Genomic DNA, 15234 nt, shown 5'->3' with positions numbered 1-15234 from the left:
TCTAGCGCCACCAGCAAGTCAAACCTTTCATTTGTCCATTGAAATATCTCAACATCCACTTGATAGTTTTGCACAAAAATTGGCGCAGACGTTCATGTACCCACACAATGTATTGTAATGACTTTAGTTGTCCCTTGACTTTTTTTCAATATTTTTATTTGTTCACTACTTTGTTTTATGACCATAACTAATGACATTCCAATCATCCTCAGTAATACGTTGTTGCCAATGCATGCTGAGATGATGAACATGGTGAACACACTGGTTACCATTTGCAGCACCACTGTAAATGGTAAATGAATGGTAAATGATCTCACTTATATACCGCTTTTCAACCTTCACAGTTCCCAAAGCGCTTTACAGCTAAGTCTCATTCACCCATTCACTCACACATTCACACACCAATGGCGACTGAGTTGCCATGCAAGGTGTGCCATCAAGGGGAAAATTGAATGGTGGGATCTGGATAACGAACCCAAAGAAAAAGTTTCTTGCTTCTGGGTTTACTACCGTCGTATGTGGCCCACTGAATATGTGCAGTAGTGTTTCTCCTGCTGGCCCCATTTTCGAGTTTTACAAATATAAAACCTCCATGGATTAAAAACTCATAATTGACCTTGTTTGCAGTTCGAGGTGTCCCGTCAACAGTTTTACAGACGTCTCTTTTATAATGGCGGTCTATGGGGAGAATGCTTTTTGGGCCACAGGGGAATTTTTCGCTGCCATACCGCAAGCGGCCACTGGACAAAATTGGAAGCAAGGCTGAACGGAGGCCGTATCCAAGTTGTATTATACATCCATGGGTTTATTATATGAATGTTGTGAGGCTTGGTCTTTTGTATCAAAATCAACTGCTCCGTCTGCCCATTCATCCACTCTGACCTCTAAAACCACAGTTTCTGCTGCACTACACAAATATTTAGCTACTCCATGCTTTGCTACTGAATCAGCTTAAAACTGTTGGTTTAAAGCTGATTTAAAAAAGAATAAAAATGTCATACTTCATACTCACACAGCCTCGTTTATCAGCCTTCTAACTAAACCCTTCATAGATTGATGAATTCACAGAACCGTCTGTCCCTGGAGGAACACAGGGCTTCATTTAATAGAACAGCAATCACATCTACTGTTAAAAATCAGTTTGTGTTGGTGTTAATGCAGTCGATGAACGCTAAATCAGCCCCAGGAGTCCTGTAATCTAACACGGTGCTATTCATTAGTGTTCAGCTGGGACACTATCAACACTAACAACACAGAGCTGGCTTCAGCGAATCCTCCCTGCAACGACTCCATCCCCAAAAACTGCCCTCTAGGGCTGTTGCTGCATGCCGTTAAAGACAAAAATAATTTTAAAACTAGTCACTATTGGTACTTGAATTCAATGCAGTTTTGAATGCCAATGATCAAATACACGCTCCAAGGCTCACAAACCGCAGCAGACCAGCTAGCTACAGTGCATCCGGAAAGTATTCACGGCGCTTCACTTTTTCCACATTTTGTTATGTTACACCCTTATTCCAAAATGGATTAAATTAATTTTTTTCCTCAAAATTCTACACACAACACCCCATAATGACAATGTGAAAAAAGTTTTTTTGAAATTTTTGCAAATTTATTAAAAATAAAAAACTAAGAAATCACATGTACATAAGTATTCACAGCCTTTGCCATGAAGCTCAAAATTGAGCTCAGGTGCATCCTGTTTCCACTGATCATCCTTGAGATGTTTCTGCAGCTTAATTGGAGTCCACCTGTGATAAATTCAGTTGATTGGACATGATTTGGAAAGGCACACACCTGTCTATATAAGGTCCCACAGTTGACAGTGCATGTCAGAGCACAAACCAAGCATGAAGTCAAAGGAATTGTCTGTAGACCTCCGAGACAGGATTGTCTCGAGGCACAAATCTGGGGAAGGTTACAGAAAAATTTCTGCTGCTTTGAAGGTCCAGAGCCCAGACTTGAATCCGATTGAACATCTCTGGAGAGATCTGAAAATGGCTGTGCACCGACGCTTCCCATCCAACCTGATGGAGCTTGAGAGGTGCTGCAAAGAGGAATGGGTGAAACTGCCCAAAGATAGGTGTGCCAAGCTTGTGGCATCATATTCAAAAAGACTTGAGGCTGTAATTGCTGCCAAAGGTGCATCAACAAAGTATTGAGCAAAGGCTGTGAATACTTATGTACATGTGATTTCTCAGGTTTTTTATTTTTAATAAACTTGCAAAAATCTCAAAAAAACTTTTTTCACGTTGTCATTATGGGGTTTTGTGTGTAGAATTTTGAGGAAAAAAATGAATTTAATCCATTTTGGTATAAGGCTGCAACATAACAAAATGTGGAAAAAGTGAAGCGCTGTGAATACTTTCCGGATGCACTGTATATTTCATTTCCCATAAATCTATATTTGGTTCAAAGCAGCAAGTTCATGCCCCCTCTTTCTGGGTTGTTGAAAGGCGTTCAAGGAAACATAAGAAATTGGTAACCAAAGAAGTGCAAAGGTCAAGGCCAAGTGGATGCCAAAACAGTAAATTCCAACACTTCATCACAAAATCACTCCTGGAATGAGGCGAAAGTGATGGATTGATGTAAGAGGATCTGAGGGTACACACCAGCCGGTCTGGAGGGTGAGAGTAGAAGGTTGCAATTTTGTGACCCCTGGCTTTGTGAGCTTTGTCTGCTTTTCTGTGTGAGTGCCTGGCTTAAAGTTGAAATCCTTAAGATTTCAGTTGTAGTTGATTTGGCGAAACCCGTGGTTACCGTGATATTAGTTAGTGTGGTTTGATACCTTCCTTGAGCAGCTTCTTTGTCAGAAATACACAATAAGAACAACTGGTTTATCTGTTTACAGCTGCTGCTCCTCCTCCCCCCCCCCCGCAATATTTAAAATTGGTCTGCTGTCAAAAGAAATGAACAATGACCTGAAAATTAATGTATGTATTTCAGTAACAAATACATTGTGCTTTCTGCGACTATGACTGCTTCCCAATAAAAGCCACCATGTGTTTCGCCAGTTAAATGCTTTTAATGTGAACTATCATGCATTAGCAGCAACTAATTACAGCTCTGATAGGGCGTGAACAGCAAACTGTACCAGCTTGCATCATTTCCTGTTAATCCGTCATGCGAAGGTAGGATAGTTGAATGGCGGACTCTGCCACTAACAATGAAAACTGCTATATATCCATTCATAGAGAGGAAATCACAGAATGTAAAGACATTCAATTCCAATTGCTGAAAAAAATGGAAATCATAGATAGTGTTAAAAGCTGGATTTTGTTTAATGAAAACCTTAAGGATGATAACTTTAACATTATTTCTTCCATAATCAAGAACTGGACAGATAGCTATTTATCTAATTGAGGTGTAAATTATTGTAAATGTAAATAAAGGGTTTATTTAATTTTATTTAATGAACACGGTCAGAAGATCAGATAAAAAGTCCTTTGCCGTGATGTGGATTTTAACACCCACCTGATTGACAAGTGAGAGCTAATGATCTTCGCTTCTCACATGTTTTGGCCATATAACATTATTATGTATGTGTGTATGAGTGGTGCCCATGTAGTGAATTATCCTCGGTGACTGACACTTAGGATGAGAGAGGCTTGTAGTCGGAGTATCAGGTGTTTGGCTGACACACATTTCTCATTTGGCTTCATTATTCTGTCTCACACTGGCAGCCGCGGAGTCATACTCACTCACGCCAACACACAGAGCAAAGTTCAAATTGTCCTGAAGCATCGTTTTTGTTACATATTTATAAGGGGAAACTAGTCCTTTTATGGCATCAGTTTTCTCTTTGGCTGCCCTTGATCCAGGCATTGAAGATGGGTGTATAAATGTGTGATTACGAAGCAGAGCATTGTTGGAAAACTGCATGTCTGCTGAACCTTCCTATATGAATAAAACACCATCCATAGAAATGTCTTTTTACCACCGCAGTCACCTAAACCTTTAATGTCAGGTCTCCGCAGCCTCCTGGGAAATCTGATAAAGCCGACGGAGTGCAGATGGGTGGAATAATACAGTGATTCAGCTGTGAGCTTCATGCATGGCCAGCCCGCAGCAATGAAGTCCCAACATTCTCCGCTGTGCTCTTAAAACTGAGCACCGGTGTCGCTTTGCTCTTCACCTGTGCAGTGCTGCCTCCAATGACTGACAGCTACTGTATGTGTCTCTTTGGCTCGTAATACCTTCCCGCCAAATGTCCCTGAAAAACTAGCAGCTGCCATTTTATGCATTCTGAAAAACCATGGAACACTTATGTAAATGTCAGTTATTGAATTTTGACTTATTCACAAATGTGGGCAGGTTTCGCTAACTGTAAAATGATGGCACAACAAAATATCCACATGACTTAATATATGTTATATGTTGACTTAAGACAGATAAGCAATATTTTGTGATTTTAATGAAACCATTCAGACTCACGATGCAGTGCACAGGAATCAGGTGCCTTCTGGGGCATTTTTATGCCTTTCTTACAGACAGTAAGGAGAGATGACAAGACATGAAGGAGAAAGTGATGCAACATAAGGTCCCCAGCTGCACTAAACCTGGGGTGTTGCAGTCCATGGTCAGTGTCTTAACCTCTGAGCCACGGGGCACCCTGGCAGCTACATGTTACATAAAATTCTTGCAGTTGCAGAATTAATACAAAGTCTCTGTGACCCAGAATTAGAAACGTGTCTTTTTATTGGACTTAGTTTGAGCAGGTCAGAGCACCATATAAATGTTAAAAACATAAGTTTGGCAACTTTCACATTCTCACATTTCCACCTGCAGCGCCTTTGTGTTGCATCATTGAATCGACCTGCTCAGACACAGTGGTTGGCTAAGAGGTGCAATCATCACTGTAGAAAAACGGACTTGGCCTGCTCGTGCCCGTGAACGCAGCTTCACTTACTTAATAGTCACGTCGGGATGCATCAGATGACTGACCTGAATAAAGGGCGAGCGATGTCAAAGTTGGTCCGTCTGGTTTTGTGGTTTCACTTTAGTGATTCTTGACTCAGATGCAGTTAGAAGATTGGTAACATGAAGAGGAGGAGAAGGTAATGCGACACAGGCACAGAGTGAAGGCAGCCACATGGGGAGAAAATACGTTTGACATTTTTAATGCACTTCCGCTATCTGATTATGCCGTTCTCATAAAAGTAAATTCTAAATTCATTTACATTTCCCTGTTTTAGGAAGAAGAAATATTCCAAATACATTTCCTTTTCAAATGGAGATTCTGTTCTTGAATGAGTTCTCAAAAATCACCTTGAAACAACAGGTGATCCTTAGAGTGTATGTACATTTCTGTGTGTGTGTGTGTGTGTGTGTATATGTGTTGCAGTGGTTTGCCAAGGGCTAATTACATTAAAATCCTTCACAGTGTAATGACACTGCAACCCCACAGTCGACTCCATTCTCCACTCATTCCCCTTTTGCTTGCTTTCATTAATTTCTCTGTCTTTCCTCCTTTGTGCTAACATGAATGGAATCATCAAATACTCTGAGTTTATGGATGGCAGTCTGAATGACAGTGTGGACACACACACACACACACACGTCACGCTGGGAAACAAGGCTATAAATTATCTCCTACATTTACTGGTGTTTTAACAGAAATACCATCAATTTAAGTGACGTTTAGACATTTTCTGGTGATTCTTCCTGTGTTTTCTCTCTCTTTCATTGAAGTCTTTTTTGTTTTTGTAAAAGGTTTTTTGCTCTTTCTTCCCTCCTGTCTTTCATAAATCCTTCTCTCCTTTCACCGTCCACTTATATTACACAGACAGAAAGCGGATAGCAAGCTGCATGTGGTCAGGTCCGTCTGGTCAGGCCATTATCGACTTGACCTTATGACATATTGGACTAGTATTTGTCATTTCTGTCAGTACGGTATGGCACATTTTAGTCTCTGACCATGTGCCCTAGACTCAGTCTTATCATTTCTCATTCCCATGACTTACACATTCTGATTCATTTCGTATTTCCAAAATGTATTTTCTTTTAAGGACTATTAACATATTCCGAAGCCTCATGAAGAAAACCTAAGAAATGAATCACTGCTCCGACTTTTAAAGACCTTTTTAATCCATAGGTAGTCTGTTTTTAGCTCTTCATCCAGCTAGTCAGCAGAGAGCTCCCTGTAACCTCCAACAGCAGAAAAGAAATTCAAGATTTAAAAAAAAAAAAGAAAAGAAAAAAGCAGAAGTGAGTTAAACAAGTGTGAAGCCCAACATTAAATCCCCCTGCTGCTGCATCTGTATCAGGGTTTGTTGAATATTCATCCACGCAGAAGATTTTACAGATGATACACAAGGGTGTTGTTTCCAGAGGGGATGCGCTGCATTGCATGTCTTCACGAGTTCAACGACACATAGTTGGATAAAACGCATGTACAGTAATTTACCCAGCGTCTTTATCCGGCTGCTGTATACAGTAAACAATAGGATTATACTATGATCATCTGTGCCACATGAACCGACCTAATGTAGTGGATATGGTGGTACTTGTCCATGACCTAAATCTGACTCTGCGCAGGGCTTTCATCATCTTGGAGGGTAGGTTTTTGGTTTTGCTGTGCGCAGGGAAACATAAAAAAAGGGAGGATGTATTGTTTTATTCCCCTCACTTTTTATTTATTCATGTTGTTTGTGTGCAACTCTCCTTTAAGAGGAGTTTTGATATTGTATTGTGTCTGTGTTAGCATGTGCCCCCTGCTCCTTCCTCTCTATTTAAGGGTAGCCTGTCTACACCAGCTTTGACCCCACTGATCACATGAAATATGCCATCTGGTTGTGTTTTTAAGTGCTTTACAGTATCGCTGTCAGCAGCCGTACATAGGCTATACATCTGGCTGTAAAAGCTCTTCACACCACTGAATTTCCATGTTCGAAACATGAAAGACATGATGTTGGTACCCTGTGTCTATTAGCGAGCCCAGAGGTTAGCGTTCTGCTTCTGCTACTCAGTAACCAGTATGTGTTCCACACAAACCATTTTTCACCTTTGACAAAATGCTTAGGTGCTCTGTGGCTGTAAAGGGAATCATGTCATTATACAGTATGTGCAGCAGCAGCTGAAAGAATGCCCCGAAAACGCTCAAATTGAAACTGAAACTGAAGTCTCAGAATAAGATGTTAGTCGCCATCTTTTGTCTGTTGTAAATTAAGCTGTTGTTAGCGAGGCCATCTCTAGAGTGGCTGTTCATACACAGAAAACTCATCTCACTCGGCTCTGCTGGACTATGTACAACATAAAACAAATGACAACGCATATGACAGTGTTAGCACATTTGACTTTTCCTCTCTGACTGAATGAAGCCAATCTATTCCAAGGCACTAATAACCTTTCTCTCACTCCCTCTCTCTACTGCAGTTGTGGCAGCTGAGCCGCTGGCCCGAGGCCTGAGGAAACTCCCCGAAGATATCGAGTGGTCGTACTCAGGTCTGTATCAGCCGTTTGCTGTTTTTCTGATTCCCTTTTGTATTGATAAAAAGATATTGGACTGCCGTGCGTGGTGACACGAGCAGTTTGCCACATAGCCGGCAGAGATTTACAGTGGTTAATCAAGGAACACTCAGAAACTGTTTCTCTAAGCTCTTAGACGACTCAAACTTGATTGTTCAACCGTCAGTCAGTGACAGGAAGTTTGAATTGTACAGGCTGTAAAGATGGAGTTGCCCTCTGCGTATCTTTTCAAAATCACACAGACACTTCCTAAAACAGACAGCACAAGGGAAAGTTCCATCAGACGGGTAAATGTCAGTCTGAACAGTTTGAATATCACATGAACTGAAAGAATTATCTGTTATCTCCCATGAGAGAGCCTTGATCTGCCTCGGACCATATGCTAAGATGACATGAGCTAACTCAGCACGAAGCCCCCGCTGGGCTAAGCTGTGGTCCAGCAGAAACAAAGAGTGGACACAGACAGACAGTAATGGTCCCAGAGGGGAGAGATTAGCTTCTTAATGATCGGGGGGGCGATTCGGGTGGAACGATCAGACTCAACAGGTCAGCAATGGGCTCAATGCAGAGCTATTAAACTTATTAACCTGCACCCCAAATGGATCATTGACACGTGTTATTTTAAGCTCATAATATTGTGTGCTGCTGGCAAAAGATCCACATAGCCTTGTTATGGTAGACACGCCATTTCTCAGAGTCACAGAGGAGAAAACGCTTTCAGGCCATTAATTGACCAACCAGCTTGACTTCCCATTAGACCAGCGGCTTATTAGCTGAGACGTTGCTGATAATCATTAGTCCACTTGTAGCTGGAACAGGCGCGCTGAAGTATATTGAATAAAATCAAATGGATATTTACTGATAAAGGTCTGCGGGAAGTATATTAACTGCAGGAAAAGTGAAAACACATGTCGCTTAATAATCATAAACATTACAGATTTTACTTTTCAGCATAAAATCAGCAGCACTTTTTAGCATTTAGCATGTTAGCCAGACCCAGTGTGCACCTGCTGGTCACGCAACATCGTGGGTGTATTTGATTTGGCTCACTTAGCATGGTCGGCTGGTGGTGCATTAAACCAGTGATTAGTTAGGGTAGATGCAACCTTTTTCTTTTTTTTTTACTCATGCTGAGGTACAATAGTGCCACGGTGAAGTAATTCTTTATTGTACTGCATTATTTTACTGCTCACAAACTGCTATGCCGCCTGTGACTGCATTATTTTCCCCATAAAACCATGACGAAACTTAATACGGGCCAGTAACTGCAGCTCTTGCGAAATGGACAATATTTGTTGTAGTTCAACAAATGCAACTACATTAACTTATTAATTGCTTTTCATGGGTTTGAACACACCCAGTTAAAAAAAACTTTGCACACAGCGATTAACATGAAACCTGGTCGTGAGCCACGTTTTAATGGACTTTTAATATTAATACAATGACTCGAGCCAAATTTACACACATACAACCAGTGCAGCCGTTCCTACTCAAAGCAGCGTGAATATCAATAGATGCACATGTATTTTCATCTTGCAGATTGGTTTCTTTCCCTCTGTCAAATCTTTACAACCAATTCCCAGGCACACACACCCTGTTTGACAAAGTGTAATAGTTTTTTTGTGCGATACACAGAAATGGTCATGAATCACGAAAAGCCTGTCTGCAATAAAGTGGAAAAGCCCTTTTTTCCCTCCTTGTCTTCTTCACTTCCATTTGTTATTTTTCTTTGCATCTCTCTCTTTCTTTCTCTACTCCATACGTCTCATTTTCCAAGTTCATCATCGCAACTGAAGGCAACTCAGTGGCAATTAATTTAGATTCATTGTAACTGTAGCCATTCCTCCTGCGTGTGTGAGTGTGTGTGAGTGTGTGTGTACACAATCTTGTTTTTCTGACCCCAGCTCTGTTTCTTGCCTTGTGCTGCGCACTGAGCTGTGAGTAAAAGCATTAACATGTGAAAGAAACGCACTTCATTGTGAGGCACCGCGCACAGCTTTTTAGTTGGGTCAGAAGTAGCTGGACAAAGGGAAATAAAGGGAAATAAAAGAAAGGGGTGGGGGGGTGGGGTGGGGGGGCATGAGTGTGAGAGACTGAGAGAAGGAGAGTTGAAGAAAAAGAAGAACTCAGAAGAACTGAGAGGAAGAGGGGACGCAGAGGGGGAAGGTTTAAAATTAGGCTACAACAAAATCACAATACACCTTTTCAAAGCACTTGCGTCAAGCTGATTTTAATCAAAAAGTTCTCATTTTGAGGAACTAAAACACAATTACATACATAGGTTTTTTGCTTAATGAGGACTTAACAGTTCAGACACTTTACTCCACAATAAGTCAGTTCTGTGTTTTGTCATCCACGCTGGGCTGACAAATAATAGCTTTTCAACTCAGAGATTATCAGTGTTATAGGCAATAATTATTGTGAGGATTAAGTAACAAAGTAAACTCATAAGATATAAAGTCAAATTGTGTGCAGCTAATTAAATTAAGAAAATCAGAGAAAAACAAAGTGATCACAAAGGAAGAATTTTGAATTACATATACTCTGTATTAAACAATTCACATAAGCTATTAAAGACAAATTCAAATTAGTATTTGGTGAATATGAGCAGCTCTGTACTTCAAAATGTCTTTGTCAATCTGGACCCAAAGTGTTGCCGTTGGCATCTTGTCATCTGTTGAGTGAACGGTGTGTTCATTGATTTTTTTCTTTTTGGCCACTAGAGGGCAGTGCAACATGCTGTTAACACAACATTGTCATGTTGTCACTTTATAAAGTTGATGTGCTGAATGTGCGAGCACAGAGCAGCATTAGCATTCATTTGGAGTCATGTTTCTGGCCACACAACAACTATAATTCAATATTCACTCTCCTTTAAGCTCTATTTTGGTTTCCATCAACTGCTGAGGGAAATGTCTGGCTCTTTAGCTGCTAAATGCTCAACTGGGCTATAAATTAATGAGAGAGGCGAGACTGAACCAAAACAATGAGCTGAAAGACACTGAAATGGTCTGTGTAGCTAACATGAACTGCATCATTTTGTGTGGGTTTGTCACTACAAGCGACCCCTTTCACTTTATTCCTAGTCATTTCATCATCCACTGTAAAATAAAATAAAAATTAGAGCAGGTTTAAAAGCACGTTTGATTCAATTTGCTTGATTTGATTCAGATTTTAAATCATAATCGACATAGTGTCAGATGGTTTAAACCGAAAGATTGTTTGAATTGAATCTAGTTGAGGCAGAGATGGGACTTTGTTGCTCTCCTCATTTATATTTTCAGTTAGTAAATGTTATCAGTTACACCAGTGCCATCTTAGTTTCTTTGTTTTGGTTTTTAACTTTAAAAGGTATTTAAAAGTATTAACATTAAACCCGCAGGTACACTGTGTATGTTTGTGCATGAAATAATCCCTGCTCCTCGTCCATGTCATTCCTCTCTGCCTTGTCTCCAGGGGGTCCCTGGGATCCTTCTGCCTGGAAGACACCCCCCAGGGCCCCATCTGTTATGTGTGTATGTGTGCATGTAAGTGTTTGTGTGTAATTGTGCACTCTAATAATCCAGAGTTTCCTCTTCCAGGCAAATACAATGGGACGCAATACATTTTTCAAAGGGTACTGTTCAAAATATCACAACAAAACTACAAGCCCTTAAAGGAATACTATAGAGATACTATGCTACTACTTTTTTTAAATTATTGAAACCGCATTATAAGCCATTTCCAAAGAGTTACACACCACAGAACAACATGGATATGAACCATTGGAACAGTTGAAATATATTAGATTCTGCATGCAGATTCTGAATTAGAAAATGTCCAATGTAATTGCTTCCTATCATTAAGAGGAATCAGATGTAAGAGAAAGACAAACAGAATATTATGAGATCAAAATGTATTACTCATTAGGTTGAGTATTTTTTGTTCATTGTCTTCTTTCTGTACCTCTGTATCTGTTTCTGTTTCTGTATCTGCTTAGTCTTATACTCTGGGGCAATGCAGGCTTCAAGACTCCTCTGGCGCTTTGTCTGGGGAACAGACACACTCACACTCACATACACACACGCACACACACACACACACACACACACACACACACACACAGATATTGAACATGAATACTTCTGCCTGCCCACATAAGTTCACAAAATTCTGTTCTGAAACCATTTCTTTATATTCTCAGTTATCTGATTGGAAAGACAAGTGGACTGTGGCAGACATCAAATGATATGTTCCTATTTAGAATCAGATCACACTCTCGGTTAAATGGTGCAGTAGTTTCAGAGAAAACATCATGTATCTACCCTTGATTAGTGCGGCAGAATCATTAGACTAATAGGGACAGCATGAGAGGCTGCGTGACGGCTCCATCTCACCAAACCCCAGAAGAATTCTTTATGGAAATTTTACATTCATCATGGCAATGGTAATTCTGCATCAGTGTGCTGAGTGTGAACAGCGTACATTGATCTTGCATTCAATATATTTGCTGGAATGTAAACATTGAGGCACAACTGTCACCAGTGTTTTAAAAAATGTTGGGAAGATCATCAGAACATCAGAAGAGCCATTTCCAAGATACTGTAGCTGGTTTGTGTCTAGACCAACATTAGCACTGCATGGGGAGAAAAACACCGCCACCTCATTCATTTCAATGAGACTGCTGTGTGAGTGATGAGAGGTTTGTCAGATGTATATTCCAACACTTAAGTATACAGTATGAATTATAGGTGATTAGCATAATGCCAGTCTTGGCACAAATTTAAACAAAAAGAGCTTAAAGCTGCACGAAGCTATATGTTTGTATTAACAACGCATCAATTGTCTGTTTAATGTAAAAGGTGTCGTTTGTACTGATGAACTGATGGATTTGGTTTTGGTCACTCAAACTGCCCTCATAAACTTTGGTTCCAGCCACAACAGACACCTGTTTTCAGCAACAACAAAAAAAGCTCTGATAAACCTAGTATGGGTGATAATATGTCAGTGTTGTGTTGTCAGCTTGTTCCACTGCCCCCAAGATGCCAAAGACATCCGTTAATACTGCTTTAATGGCAGATCTACACAGGGAGACTAGGGAACAAAAATGCATGACACAATCATTCTGATCATTTATTACGTTCTTAACACACGGTATAATCCCACAACATCATTGTGGTCATATGAAAGACAGATATCAGCCAGTCTTCATCCTGCAGTGGGTATGATGCAGTTACATGCTTACTGTGGAATTTATCACTGGAGATCTGTTGGAAGCCCTTGATGATAAACCTTGTAAGTATGCATAGCCATGTCTTAGTTGTTTTTATTATCACAATTTTAATTAGAGGGTTTTGGTGTCCCGTGAGGGTCTAAAAGCTGTTGCTTTTCCGCTATGACAAGAAGAGAACGCTGAAGCTTTGATCCCAGAGTGTCTCTCAACCAGCTAGTTGTTCTGTGTCTTTTTCCCTTCCCTCATCTCATGTGTGTGTGTTGGCTCTTTCCCTGTGTACATGCATGTGTTCACCACCCACTATGTTCTCAACTGCTCTCTTAGTCACCAAATACTTTAGGCTGGCTGCTCTTCTGCTCCAGTTGTTGCTCCGTCTGTGTGGCTGTTCCTGGAGCCTTGTGGGAGACGTGAGGTAATGATGCAGAGGTGTGTGTGTGTGTGTGTGTGTGTGTGTGTTCCTTTATTCGCAAACACACACTCTCTGTCGCCCATTTTCCTTCCTTGTTCTTCGCGTGCACCAGTACGAAACTGGGTTAATGAGTTCAGTGGCTGCAATTTCTGCACTTTGGCGGCCCTACAAGGACATGAGTGGTAATTGTGTGAACTGTGATGTATCCAAAAATCATAGTAAACGGCACACGGCATGCTCATGTTTACTAGCCTGGCCAGTCTAATCGATCCTCCATGACAGCCACAGGTGGGCAGATTGGGCTATAAGTTATTATATTAACATGTACTCATAGGCAGGAGTAATCTCATTGGTTAAGGTAAACCTCATTAAGCGGAGCCAAAGGAGCACAAGTTGTTTGTTTAAGTAAGTCTCTTTAGTTAACCCTTTCAGATAAACAGTCAATCAGTACAGAGAGCCAGTCTGCAGTCGTTGAATATATAACTAAGTAACCCCATGCAGAGAGTCTTGTCCCGGCCGTCTCTTGCTCCAGAGACTTTTTTATATTCACTCGTCTAGACGGAGCCGTCAGAGATCATATGCAGAACATATGGGGACTCTGATTCATACCCTGAGTTTTTTTTTCCCCCAGACCTGTCAGAATGATCTGACAGGTCTGATTGTCAGATACGCCGGCTGCTGATGTGTGTGACAGTCCATCATTAACATAGTAGATCTCGCTGGATGAGTGATATGTGTGTGTGCGTGTGTGTGTGTGTGTGTGTGTGAGTGTGTGTGTGTGTATAGTCTTTTCTCTACCATTCATAATAGATTCATTTAGTAGCTTAGATCTTGTCAGCCTCAGGCTCACTCCTTTATGTCAGTCAGTCTGTGTGTGTGTGTGTGTGTGTGTGTGTGTGTGTGTGTGTGTGTGTGTGTGTGTGTGTGTGTGTGTGTGCGTGTGTGTGTGTGTACCCATGAATGAATGCATTCATAGACATTGAATCTGCAGAATAAAAATGACTGAATTCTCCCCTCACACAAAGGAACAATACTTTTTTCTCTGCTCAGGCTTCTGCTGTGTTTTAATCAAAGAGTTTTACTGCAAACTGAGATCCTGATTGAAACACATGAAACCAGCCAAGACAGAACAATTGTTCTCTAATAGTAAATCCACCATTGAATATTTATTTTATATTTGTTTTTTTAAGTAGCAAAGGTTGGTGTTTGCCCAAAAAACTGATATTTCCCATCAGCCTTGGACTCTAAGGCTTCAGTTCCGCCTTCTTCCTGTTTTGTGCTGTAAAGCAATCCAGCAGATTTCCCTCCAAATCTGACCAGGAAACTCTCGACAACATGCAAAGTGAGGGTCAAGGACTAGCACCACCTCTAGTGAGCTAAACTGCGAGCCTGTTTACTGCCGGCCACCACTGTTGGCTGTGCAAGCTGTGAATGAAATGCGGTTTTCAAAACATGACTAACAAGGAGTTATGTTTGCATGAATATTTCTACTGTCTTATTTTGGAGGGAGGTTTCTCTCATAATTGTTTTTACGATGCTTTGATTACATTCGAATCACAGTGATCACTGACTGATGATGACTGTTGATTGGGCATTTCTATGATTCTATATACTAAATGATTGATCAATTAATTGAAAAATAATCAATAGATTAATGTATAATTCAAATAACCACTAGTTCTGAAGTAATCTAAATTCACAAAATGCTACATCTAGAACCTTTTAGCTAATAGAGGCCCCTCTGTGCATGAAATGAGGTTAAACTATTCAACCAGTTCTGGTTTATCCTGCCAGCCAGACAATAATGCAGATTCAGAAGCACCACTGTGGGTTAAACTAACCCAGCACCCGCTTTTTTGCTTTTAATATTTGATACATATTCAGCTATTTTTTGCCAGCAATGATGCAAACAGGAGCAGACAGCCCCCCCCCCCCCTCCCCAAAAAACAGTCAAGCCCTACATTATTCAGTTTAATAATCCTGCTTGCTGTTTTCTGAACAGTTAGCTCGCTCAGCAGTGCAGAACCTTTTCACTGAGGGTGAAATCAGCTCTGTGTGTGTGTGTGTGTGTGTGTGTGTGTGTGTGTGTGTGTGTGTGTGTTTGTGCCATCCGAGGGAGCGTAATTGGTGTAAGCGTAGGCAGGAA

At 40.8% G+C, this 15234-nt stretch overlaps 1 protein-coding gene across 1 annotated transcript in view; it reads left to right on the top strand.

The window, feature by feature from the left end:
- Window positions 1-6496: 6496 nt before the first annotated feature.
- Window positions 6497-15234, top strand: part of ptprz1b (protein tyrosine phosphatase receptor type Z1b) — a 32534-nt gene continuing 23796 nt past the window's right edge. The window contains exons 1-2 of the mRNA XM_070929385.1: window positions 6497-6557; window positions 7375-7443. Of these exons, the coding sequence (XP_070785486.1) occupies window positions 6497-6557; window positions 7375-7443 (130 nt within the window). The remainder of the gene's footprint in view (window positions 6558-7374; window positions 7444-15234) is intronic.

Source organism: Enoplosus armatus, chromosome 22 (genome assembly GCF_043641665.1).
Source record: "Enoplosus armatus isolate fEnoArm2 chromosome 22, fEnoArm2.hap1, whole genome shotgun sequence".
Classification (NCBI taxonomy): domain Eukaryota; kingdom Metazoa; phylum Chordata; class Actinopteri; order Centrarchiformes; family Enoplosidae; genus Enoplosus; species Enoplosus armatus.
Note: the sequence above shows the minus strand (reverse complement) of the source record. Positions and strands in the feature narration are given on the sequence as shown.